This window comes from Pomacea canaliculata, linkage group LG3, assembly GCF_003073045.1.
Source record: "Pomacea canaliculata isolate SZHN2017 linkage group LG3, ASM307304v1, whole genome shotgun sequence".
Taxonomy (NCBI): domain Eukaryota; kingdom Metazoa; phylum Mollusca; class Gastropoda; order Architaenioglossa; family Ampullariidae; genus Pomacea; species Pomacea canaliculata.
In genome coordinates, this window is record NC_037592.1 from 25,514,457 (window position 1) to 25,527,387 (window position 12,931).

The window sequence follows — 12,931 nt, forward strand, 5'->3', positions numbered from 1 at the left end:
ACGAGATCTGAACCCTACACCGCTCACGGCAGTGGTGACAAGCGGTGTTTAACTACTACCCTACCGGGCGCCCTTTCACAAAGTAATTCCACACCGGCTTCTGTTACGGTAGAAGTGTGTAGCGCATAAATAATATACACTGCACTTTCCTATCATTTTAAGCCTTTAAATTTTTTTTTGTTACTTTTACACGTATACATAAAATGCTTAATGTAATCGAGTATTGATATAAAAAGAAAAATCGATTATGGCATTCGAAATCGCATTTTGCTGGGTATAGAAATTTGTAAATAGTATCGCTGTCAGCCGTTCTATAGCTCAAGGGAAATAACTGTTAAAAAACACGATGGGAGCTGAATCGCGTTACGTCCCTTATAATACGCGACTGTCTAGCGATTTTTATTTTCTTCTTCGGGTCATTGGCTACAAATTAAACGAGCGTTGTTGAGTTCTCTATATTTCTCGCTCAAACACACACACATTCTGCAAAGCTAAAAAGAAGCAGACGCTGTTTCATGTCAGCATCATGTAATGATACTCAGAAATAAACTGCTGCCTCATTGGCTGGAGATCATACCTTGACACTAAACAGATCCACACAACTCCTTCAGTCACCTGCAACACCACAATCCATCTTGATACAAAACTGCACCCTCTTCTGCGGCCCAGTTTAAAAGCAGCTAATACTAGAGACCCTGCCCCAATGGTTCTACAAATATAGTCAGCATAATCTTTTCTTACTCTGTGAAAACATTTTTTTTTACAATTTTGTACTGTTTACTTTAACTGGACACATTTTTTTTGAAGGTACATGCTTACCCTAAATACCTTGACATGAAATTATGGTACCATGTTTTCTGCAAAGATAGAAATGAAAGTAGAATTGTCCCATTACATCCCTTTTATGGATCCCAGAGATTATAAGTGTTAGGATAAAAGAGAAGAAAGAGGAAACAGCTAATAGTTAGCATTTATGGAACCGCAGTATAGTAAAATCAGGCTAATTGTTATCATCAAAACCAAACTGTCTTCTGCAGTTTCCACTAACATGCAAAATATCTGTGCTTCCTCTCAACTTCATATGATGTACATTTCTTTGAAAGGGACTGGTGCCTGAAGGTGTAGGATGAAAACTTTTAGCTAGAGACTGGCAGAAAATTCAAATATTGATTAGTTCACCGTCTTCAGTTCAACAGCCAATGACTACAAGGATGAAAAAATAGTAAATCTATGACAAAAACAAGTCACAAAAAATAATCAGGTATCAACCAAATTCTCTTTTACAAAAAAATTAGCTGTATGCTGACTTGATCATACAACATGTCACAACACCAATAGAAAAGCTTCAATGAAAAAAATGAACATTGTAATGCACATTCATGCCACTCTCTAGTATATATGTATATGCTCTCCTGTCCAGTTAGTCCTGTTTTTAACACTTCACCCTTGGCCGCTATGTAGACTAAACACCAAAGAAGTTGTAACATTTGGATGTACTGTCCTAAGGCAGCTGTATTTCATTAGAGAACTGCAACTTCCAAGCCTGACTTGAACTATTTTAAAATTTGCAAAATCACTGTTTTGAGGAAAATTGCACAACATATTTTAATTTTAAACACTTCAAGGCCTTAAATAAGTTTAATCAGGTTTATAGAGACACAGTGCACAACACAAATCAAAAACTTTTTTTAAATACTAAAATTGTTTCAGATAAGATACATCTAATTAATCTGAACTTTTGTTCCTGTCAGCAAATTTTTGTTTAAAGGCATAGCAGAGCAACTGTTGAAAACTGTTTCTAAATCTACTTCCTTGGAATTGTTTTAAGTTTTAGGAACACGCTGGAAAATAAGTTATGGTCCATAATACACTGTCACCACATCATTCAGGAAAGATAACCTACAAAGATGGGGGAATGACAACATAAAGGCTGTTATTTACAAGCACATAATCGTCTATATACATGTGCATGGCTCAGTTAGGGCCCATTTACAATGCATGATACAACAAATCTATATCCTTTTGAGGAACACGGTGTTACAAAATCTGCAATAGCGAAACACGAACTTCATAGAATTTTTAGGCAAAGTAACCAACAACAAAGAAATATACTCTTTTCATGCAATAACAATTTAAAACTTTAACTGCAATCAAACTGTACCAAACAAATCTTGCATCTTAGGAGAAGAGGCCATCGTATGTAAGAAAAGTATCAGAAAATCTCTCAAAATCACATTCACTTTAAGTAGTAAAAGATTCTTAATTACATGCATGTTCATCATAGACAATGTGATCGATATTAAGGTTTCTTGTTTTGGGATTTGCATCATCTATATATTATATGCTACAATGAAGGATACTTCAAATCTACAATATCAAAATTATGAAAGAAATTATAAATTTAAGTAACTTTTAAGCTCATTCTACTTCAGCACTACCATCATAGCCTCTTATTATTAAACCCTTTTCCAAAAACCAGTGACCCTAAACATTAAAGATCAAAGAACAGACTGTGTTTATCATATGGTTTCCCAGTTTTATCAAGTGTCTGAGCACAGTGTAGCCAATATATGTCCTGTCTCTATGTGAAAACTGCTTATTTTAAAAGCATCTACTTCAGACATAGCATTGGACTTGATAATAATTCTTTCCACCATAGGAAAACAAAAAAAAAAAAAATTATAGCAGACTTGTGACAAAACAGCTTATAGGATTAAATTCAAAAGACCATGCAGAGAAAACTCTTTGTAAAAATCCATCTCTTAAACGGCAAATACTTATTAAACCACAAAATAACAAATGAAATGTAATTTGGTACAAGTTTAAATAGTGACACACTATAAACACACCCACATACTTGTCATCTTTGTACAACTTGGAATCTACTTGTGTACTTATCACATTCTTACATCATGCCACAAATCTACAGTAAACAACGAAGTCCTGAGCTGACACACATGGAAATGTCTGAGAAATAAAGCACCATTACACACAAAAAAAGGCATTACACCTGTTGAGACTGATGGATATGGTTTTTTTTTACTGCTTAAAAATTGAACAAGCTGTATCAGTTCCTTGTCGAGCGTTGGCCTTGCCAGTTTTGAACTAGCCACTAGGATATTAAAGGGAGAAAATGTAGAGCAATTTCTTTATGTCACTCCAGCAAATATCCTTGACACCTGGAGACATTTTTGGAGAACATGTTTTCAGAGTTATTTTATCCAGCTGTCATCGGCTATCAAATACTAATAGCAAAAATAAACAGCATAGGATGAAAAAACAGTTTAACCTAAATATTATGCAACATTAATGAGCAAGAAAACTCACTACAAAGGTCAATATCTTTTAATTTGCATGTTATAACAGGCAAACTGGAGATGTTTCATGGAAATAACCATCCTATGATGACTCAGTATCCCCCTCTGCAAATATGTTGCAGAGTTGCTGTGAAATCTTTAAAAACTAGTGAAGAATGGTTTAGTGCTTCTAATGGGGATGGAAAATGAGGACATGTTACACATAGGGCCACTCGCCAACTACTGTGATGACTTGACATGTGTGCCTTATTTGTGCAGAAGTGGTTACTGTGATTGTAATGCAAGTTCTGTAGTCACACAAACAGTAGCAATGAATCTTTGTTAGTAATAGCTGACTACAGATACATTTTTATGAATGCAAAAACCAAAAGACTTTCTACGGTGGAAATGCCCTTTAACCCAACTATTTTTCTTTTTAAGGATGATGAATGAAAGTCTATCAAGCATTGAATCTAGTAAAGGCAATTTTAAAAGAACTATCAGGAAAAATATAGCACCATGTCTCATTCCGTACAACAGAAGCACTGTGAACATGAACTACAACTACAACTGTTGGGAAAGTCACTAAGGGAGGCTTTGTTTCTGTTATCTAAGGGAACTATTCCACTCAACACAGGTCTTCAATGCCCTTTATATGGGTTACCTATTTCCTCCTACTAAATCTATTCTAATTCCATTCTTCAAGCATTTACAAACTTGTTTCAGCAGTCATTGCCTTTTTTACCCCTTTACCTTCTCTCCCCCGAGCAAAAGTAGACGCCTTTCTACTTGCCCCTGTTTCATGAAGGATATGCAAGAACTTGACAAATCTGTTTTACATTCTGTGATACATGTTATCACAGTCCCACAATGTCATTAAAAAGAAAGAGGCACTATTTTGAAGCTATGTGTACTCTGGGTCATGGCTAAATCTTGTGACTAGCTTCTGTCACACCACTGACTCAGATGTGAAACAGTTGGCCTGGATGCAGTCATTTCTGGTGCTTTGTACACACCATTATGTACCACATCTGACTAGCAGCAAAATAATACGGGGTGATGGGATAGGGCCGTCTCATTTGCGGAATATGTGCTAAAGGATGTTAAAGTTTGAACCCACAGGGGTTTTCACAAATAACCCCTCACCCCAACTTCACCTTCGCCTTAAAACTGGACAAAGCTGTTCACCGGATCAAAGTAATAAACTGATCACAATATTTCATTTCAAGGACTGCAAATCAGATAACAATGCTTAGCTATCTTTTGATCTTGCAGCTCCCAAAGGCCTACATTACTAAGGCAGAAATACAGGAATACTTTTCAGCAACACTGCTCTAAATGTAGAGCAGTCTGCATAATACAGCCAAAACCCAAAATATTTTTTAAAATCTTTTTTTCCAGTTTTTTTTCTCTATCATTCATTGCTTGTTTAAGGATTTCCCACATGCATCAAGTTAGTCGTGGTCTTCCCTCTTATTTTAAGTTTAGAGGAAGATGGTACACGACTATACACTGACACAAACACGGTCAGGTGCAGGGTTCCTCATTTCTGATGATATGAGGTGTCTGGCATTAGACAAATGAAAACCTGGGATTAACATTAATCATAGATTCAGTTCAAATCAATCCCTACAGAATGATCTAACGTAGAGCTTAACTACTTTCAACAAAGCTTGTAGTGGTTGGTACTGCTGTGGTGGTGGTGTCACATTGGATGAACTGGTCTCCAGCATTTCCATTTTGTTGCCGCCACTGAGATCGGTGATGGTGGTCTCCAGTGTTGCTGCAACAGTGCTGTTAACACTTTTCCCATCAAACACATCATCCTGTGCCTCTTTGTCACCATTGACCTCATCAGCCACAGTCACACAATAGGAAACATTCCCAGATGGCGTCTCAAAGTCTCGGGAAATTTCTAGTACTATGCTACTTTCCAAGTTCGACTGAGCATCATCACCATCATCAGTGCCAAAGTTCCATGATTCATTGTGGTCTGTTGACAGGGCCTCAGCAATATCTGCAGAGTCTGCTGACCTGGTCATAAGCTGGTTGGTCGATGATCCAGAGTGAGTTGTACCACAGTCGTGGCTTGCATTGACTTTAGGCGTTCTGGATTTTTCCATCACAAAAGTTGCAGATCTGCAGCGTATTCTTCTGCTATGGTCCTCATCTCCTCCCGAAATCTTCCGCTGCCTTCGAGTCACCGAGGCCGCACTGTCAGCGTCAACTCCTGCTTGTCCAGTGTTGCTTTGGCTTCGTCGAATGGGACTTGGAGACCCATGCTGGCAGTCTGTGCGGGTGGGCGAATGAGACAGATGGCGCACGTTCAAGTTATCTGAAGAAAGTGAGAAGTCAGCAGACTGAGACATTCGCCACATGGCCTGCTCATAGTCCATAGAAAGCCGCTTGTTGGCACGAGATTCACGGTCATACTTCCTCATCAGGACTTGGCATTTTTCATGAAGCTGCCTGTCAACAAAGAAGAACACACTGTAATGGCTAGGAAAATATGATATATGCAGATATGTTACATGAAACAAACAATGCATTTTGAGATCACCATCTCATTTATCTCACATCTTCAATAAACCTTTCAGTGACAAAAACTTTTTGTGGATGATAAAGTTAACGAAATTTCAAATCATAAAACTGGCTTTAAAAAGCATGATGAGTCAAAGATGGTCCTTTCACCATGACTCAATGTCCAATCAGCTCACACAATCACAGACTTTCCTCTGCCTTTCAGATTCAATTACTTCCTATGGATTAGATTAGGGTAAGGGTTAACTCACTTTTCATGATCTGTCTTGATGCTTATAATAGCCTGGAGATTCTCAACCTTCTGTTGCAGGGACAACACCTTCTCTTGTGCAATAGGCAGTTCCTCCAGCTACACATGCATGAAAGACATCCCATAAATAACATGTATTTCTAGCACCACCTAATCCCTCCCCACCCTTACAATGATATTCTCACACATTCTTCTCTAAACTGATTACATAATTAACATGTAACAAATCATGAGCATGCGGAAAGCTATTTTTGGGGCTATACAGCTGGCTCTCTGCCCCAGCAGTCTTAAGAATGTGATATGAAAAAGGATGCTTTGGGCATATAACACACTGAATACTGAAATACTTCTGTCAACAACCAAGAGACACCATCACTACCTTCTGACTGGTAGGAAACGGACCTCACAAAAGGCATATCATGGCACAAGACAGCAGTCACCTGTCACAAGACAGGACAGGGCAGTGTGAATTTAGCAGCTGCAATCTGTACCTGTTTCTCCAGATCCATGTTCTGTTTTCGAAGTCTCTGGATTTCTTCTGTGCGCATATCAACCACAGTCCTTAAGCTCTCGATTTCTTTGGGAAGGTGAAGGTATGGAGCTAATGCCAGCTGCAACAGAGAAATGTCCAAATGATGTAGAGGATTAGATTACTTTCTGATGCATTTTTAAATTCCTTTCTTTTGTGCAATCCCATTTTTATTACAGCAAGGTTACATACTATCCAAGAATTGATGTTTCAAGGATGACTATCATTCCCATTACAGTAAAATCACCCCATTTTTCTGATAACAGAAAAGTTTGTTGTTTTCCTGAAGAATGAAGATCAGCTATGTGGCAGTCACCATTAACTCCGAAGAAATAAAGAGAAAAATAAAAAGGAAAAAAAAAGAACAATCTTGTCACTATTTTGTCTCAATTTTTGTTCTCGTCCAGTACTGAAGCTTCGATGTCGGACAGAAATTTAGAAATAAAGCTGTTCTCCCAAAAAGATCATGTTTAGAGTGCTTTCACAACTGCTTATGCTGTCTTTTGAAAAAGAAAAAAGCACTTGTGTGTAGATGAGTAAACTATAGCAGGTAAAATTCCCCAGAAAACCTTTTTTGATGTTAAATAGAATCAAAAGTTTTGACTTTACGTGGTGCAGTTCATGTAAAATAGGTCAATGACTAAAGCTGGTGAAAATTTTATGAATATCAACATAATTACCCCAACATCAACCTACCATGAAAATGACCACTCACCTGCACCTTGGTGTCAGCATCTCTCTGAAGAGCCTCTTCACTGGACTTGGCTCGAAAGCGTAAATCATCGCACTCCTGGCAGAGTGATTCTACTTTTTCCTGCAATTGTCCACATTGTAACAAATCATTCTTAAGCCCATCTCTACTGATCACATTTCTCCTCTAATTGCTACATCTGGCACTGAACAATCCATCTACCTACATTCCAATTAAACTACCAAGCAGCTTCGCAGAAGTAAATCCAAATTAGACTGCACAAATTCTGAGCTAAAGAAAGAACACTAGAGTGAAGAAAATATCATTATTAGATTATGTCATGTGCAATCTAAAACTAGTCAGATTCTGGATTTCAGGGCACATTATCCAACATGAGTAGACTTTAAACTTTTCCCCAATATGTTTGATTCTTCTTCATTATCTTTTTCTTCCTTTCTTTTCTATTATCACCTGAACTGACATCAGCATCTTTTTGTATGAATAAACATTAGCAAATATGATGTAAAAATTCTACAGAACCTCCTCTATATACTTGTGAAAAATATAATGCACTGGTAACGTCTTGTTTGTTTACACTATCCCTGTTTGTTTACACTATTGGTCTGTGCAAATGAATGCTGATAGGTGGCTGTTCTGTTAGTACATCACTGAGCTCCTAAGATACCTATCACTGCATCCGCTGTGTCAATAGTTTGTATCTTTGACTGCTCCTAACATTAATAAGAAAAATGCAATGTAATGGAAAAAGGGAAAGCTAAATGATTCTGTAAAGAAATGGTATGGCAGCATCTTGCTATACAAATCCATTACTCATGACAGCTTAAAAACTTCACTGCCAAAGATAAGGACTAATTCTGAAAAGATTTCTAGACAGCTGGCTGAGCAAGCCTCCTGTGGATCTGGCATCAGCGTTGTCTGCGTTATCTTGTCTCCTGTTATTGAAATTGCTTATAGATAGCAAAGCAGGAGCCAAGCCGGTTGAGAACCCAGCTACAGAAATGCTTCATTAAATAAACTATAGCAGACACAGTATGTTAAGATACTTTATTGCCATGCTTTCACAATATCCACATACATACCTCATGTACACATGCATGCACACACACCCTCTCTCACATGGAAAAGCATACCACACAAAGAGCTCCGATAATGAGAAATTGAAGGTTGTAAAACAAAGGAAAATGTGTGCATAAATCAACAAAAGAAAAAGACTCCAAATAACTAGGCAATAAAATGAACAAATCAACTTTGGTAGTGCAATGTTAGTATAATTTATAATACTTTCATTAAAAACTCACTGAGAGACAAATCTTGATGCTCTCAAATCGCCGTGTAATATCTTCCAGTTTGTTTCGGTGTTGTTCATGAAGCTCTGCACAAAATGAGGAAGACACATAAATGCGTGCTGATATTGCTACCACAGTAAATAATAGCAAGCATCTACCCATCACACACCATCAGTCTTTCTATTTTCATCTTCTATTTTACAAGATTAGGATGGCTTAATAGTATATCACAGCATTTTTGTAAAGAAAGTTGAGAGGTATTGCATTGCACATGTGTGTGTATGTCTTCTTCCCCTGCCCTATAAACAGGGTTTGTAATGACTGCTTCTAAAACCTCAGCCAAATGTTTACATAGCGACTACCCATCTCAGCCATCACCTGCCAGGTGAAATGAGAACTTTTCAACCTGATGCTGGCTTACTGTGAATGTTCTGCCATCTTTCATCTTTTACACCTCCTCCTCTTCTGACATTAAGGTGGAGGCAGTAGCTGTATATGTTCTTACCTCTCATTCTCTGACGTATATCCCCAAACAGTCTTCCTCGTAACATACTGGCCACAGTGTGTGCAGACATTGTCAGGGCACTCTACCTTTAACAACTGTAGTCACCTTGTATATGGGGTGTCAGGCCTCGGGTCTCTGTATACCAGTCTAACAACCTTCTAGGTTGGGGCTCAACTCAGGGAAAAACTAGGGGTGGGTGGGGAAGTGGAGGGCGAACTCGCCAGGTGAAAGAGAAATGGGAGGGGGATGGAAAGGGGCACGCATGCCCGAGTACTCTTGGGGCTTCCGCCATCTCAAAATAGTTCCTGAGAGTCTGTGAAGAAAAGCAGTGGCTACCCCATCTGCAGATACAAAGAGTCTAGCTCCTTAAGTCCTGCAGAAATCCGAAGGTACAAGCGGGGATCCTATCAAGAAGCGGCCTATGCAGCCTTTATCAAAAGTCTAACGGAAAGAAACAGCGGGTGTAAGTGTGAGGCGGATGTCAGAGTGTGTGTGAGGTGGGGTGGTGTGGTGGCGGTGCCGGCTTTCCCTCGCCTATCAAGAATGTACATTGACTGTACACCCACCCTCCCCGCCCCTCATTCCTTGTACCGCTACATGTGGCGAGAGACGGGAGAGACAGGGAAGGATTTTCACACAGTTTCTTTTCTCGCGCTGTGCATGAGAGGGGCGGCACACAGGAAGGAGACAGTAAACGAGAAAATGCCAGGCTAATCGCAGGAGCAGCGACCTCGCTCAATCTTGCAGCACGTGCGTGTCGCCGACCTTTCTTTGTGGCGGTTCTAGCGGCGGTCAGCTGACCCACCAGCATGGTGACCAGACCTTGTCCACACCGCGGACCTGGACTGGCGTTCACTTCACTCACTCACACACTCCCTGAGGCTGATGCTTGGTCAAGTTTTGCTCCATCAGGCTCGGCCAAGCTGGTTGTTGACAAAAGTTAACCAAACTATCTGCGAGTAACGATGCATAGCCGTGACCACACCAGTCTACCGCGCGTTTCTGGCTCGACGTTTGCCCGCTACCCGGGCGTTCCAGCATGCACGTGCCACGTAATGAAGCGGACGGGGTGCAAGGTAAATTAACTTTTATTCACAAGCGCACTGGAGGCACCTTCGTGTTGGGGGCATTCATGTGTGCACAAACGCGCGCGTGCGGTGAACGGGTGAACTGCTGGTGGAAGCCACTGGTTGCGCCTCGGGCCTGCAAGTCTCCACAGCACCTGGCAGAGCGCCGACAGGTAAACGGCGCCTCTCTCCATCCTCCTCGACCCCTGCTACAAACTTGTGGGATCCGTCGCAAACTAAAGCGCCGGTCCACGTAGATTAAATCTGTTTACTTCCTTTCACTTTTTATAAAATCCTGCAGCAACACGCGCAAAGTGCGCTCAGGTATATTTCCCAAGTGAACATGCCTCCCCCTCTCCGCCGGTCTAACCTTTCAAACTCCAGCAGCTGCCGTCTGCAGCACTGCATTCCCGACGGACGGGCAACGAACGTTTGGCGCAGGGCAAGCCAATCCTTGATCTCTATAACCCAGTGCCTGGCGAACATCCCACAAGTGTGTAAATAAAGTTGATCCTTTTCAGTCTTAACATCACTTTAGTCGACGCGTCTTGTCGAATTAACATGCTTTGTCTCGTATCTGGACATTTTTCAATTTAATTTTTTTTTACTCTTGGGCCAAAACTGCTTAGAAACTAAGTCATCTGCGATTAACTACTTCTGACCTGCAACGATTAAGAGCACTGACAATAACAGTCTACAGACAAGGGACAGAAAGCGCACACACTAACCACCAGAATTATCTTCTGATGATGCTGATTAGAAATGCTGCAGACATCATGCCTGAAGACTAGAGCTAGGCAAGGACTGGCGGCAGAGAGAGGTTGGGAATGATGAAACAGAAGATTTGAAGGATGCTGATGCAGGCAGACAAGAAAACAAATGAGTTTAATCTAGGCAGGATATAAAATGGCCAGGAATCGCATGCCTTGAAATAAGAGTGATGATAAAAGGTGTAATGCTGATAAAGGGCGACAAGAAATGGTGTAGAGTTGCCATAAATGAGGACAGGCAACAAATTGTTGGAGAGTTGCAGAGATTCAGGAAATGCTGGCGATACGCTAAAACACCAATGCCTAGTAAGATATACCTAAAAGACACCTCTACAACCCTAAGTGAGAGCACCTAGTCTCTTATACCTTCTGCTCTTTTCCCCTTGTGCATGCGCCTGCATGAATGCACAAGAAAAATGAAGTAAAAGAACGAGAGAGGAAATAGAGGGTGGGTGGGGAGAGAAGACCTTGGCATTTGTTCACTTTAATTCAAATCAACACACAAAGTTATTGCACAGCTAATATGACTGCGCATGTGGATTGAAGTTTATTCTTGGATTAGCAGATGACAGGTCGTTAGATAAGCACACCATAACTGCCTCCAAAAACTGAATAGATTGCTTGCATCAAAAGGTTGGTGGGGGATACCATCACAACATAAGCAGCAATCAAAACTTGTCATTTGACCAAGAGTTTTGTTTCAGTTCATTAATCTGTCATTAGGTTCCAATTACTGTGAAGAAATACTGTGTACACTTTTAACAATACTGCTAATTTCTTGTGACAAGATTATCATACAAAATAAATCTGATAATCCAAAAGAATACATGCACATAAACACATCTATGCAAAAGACTACCGTCTTTACACTAATACTTTTATGTGTCTGTGAGATTAGTCATTTTCAAACACATGCTTGACTGCAGTGACTGTTTCTGTCTTGCACCAAGACTGACAGCCTGAGAAAGATTGTGAATGCCGTTTCATGTCTCACGTTATAATGAATGCTTTTTCACTCTCATGTAAAAAAAAAAAAAAAAAGATGACAGGTCACATGAATTTGTGTAAAGAGTTTATGCTGTAGGGATGAAATATTTCAGATAACTCTGTGACTGGAACAAGAACTATTAGTGATTGTGTATGCATTGTTTTTTGGATGGCTTGCTTGGCTGATGGATATACTCTTCATTAACTGTTAGCTTTTATGCATATGCTGTTTTATATTTTTATATATTGTATTTTTATGAGTTTATCTGTGCAACAGAATTTTAAAAACTCTATAAAAAGATCTTTCTTATTTCTTGATTTGCATATAAAATATTTCACTAAAGGAATGCTGGGTGCAGCACAATGCCACTTTATTAATTTGAGTCACACAGATATAAAGCAAGAAGTAACAATACAATTTAAAATTCACTACCAAAAATAAGCCACTATTTGTGCCTTCAGTCTTCCAAAATGCACGATTTCTGTGTTTCACCATGACTTCTCTGGCATGCCCCAGTAGCTTCAGATTACCTCCCTTTAATATGGAGCCCCACTGAATTTTACAGTCCACAGGAACAGCTCGACATCATCTAATCAGATCAGCTTAATGGTTTTAATTTTTTAAAATAAATTTGTATTGAATTATGCTTCTACTACATATTCAAGTGTCATGCATAGTTTAGTTTATTCCTTGTTACTCTTCAAGGAGAATAAGGTCTGCAAAGTGTCATGCATGTATTACCTCAATGTTAGGGAAGACCATGATCAAACTGTCTCACCAGTTATAATCATTCATGTTCCAAAACTTCAGTCAAGTTTCATTGAAATTTGGAAGATGTTCCTGCCACAATTTACACCAAGTAATCTTTCACACCTGTTTATTCATGAGTGGAATATTACTAACCAATGTTCACACAATTAATTGGTGCAAAGCTGGGACCTAATGTTATTGAGAAAAATAAAATGTCATAAGAAAAAGAGGCTATTC

The 12,931-nt window shown here is 39.5% G+C and overlaps 1 protein-coding gene across 10 annotated transcripts in view; it reads right to left on the minus strand.

Moving 5' to 3' along the window:
- Positions 1–511: 511 nt before the first annotated feature.
- The window catches only part of LOC112558727 (microtubule-associated tumor suppressor candidate 2-like), a 65,301-nt gene continuing 52,881 nt past the window's right edge, over positions 512–12,931 (minus strand). For all 10 annotated transcript variants that reach the window (XM_025229333.1, XM_025229331.1, XM_025229338.1 and 7 more), the window contains 5 exons: positions 8,627–8,700; positions 7,332–7,430; positions 6,579–6,698; positions 6,089–6,186; positions 512–5,765 (listed from right to left, as the gene is read on the minus strand). In XM_025229333.1, coding sequence (XP_025085118.1) covers positions 4,919–5,765; positions 6,089–6,186; positions 6,579–6,698; positions 7,332–7,430; positions 8,627–8,700 — 1,238 coding nt within the window. In that variant the 3' untranslated portion in view covers positions 512–4,918. The remainder of the gene's footprint in view (positions 5,766–6,088; positions 6,187–6,578; positions 6,699–7,331; positions 7,431–8,626; positions 8,701–12,931) is intronic.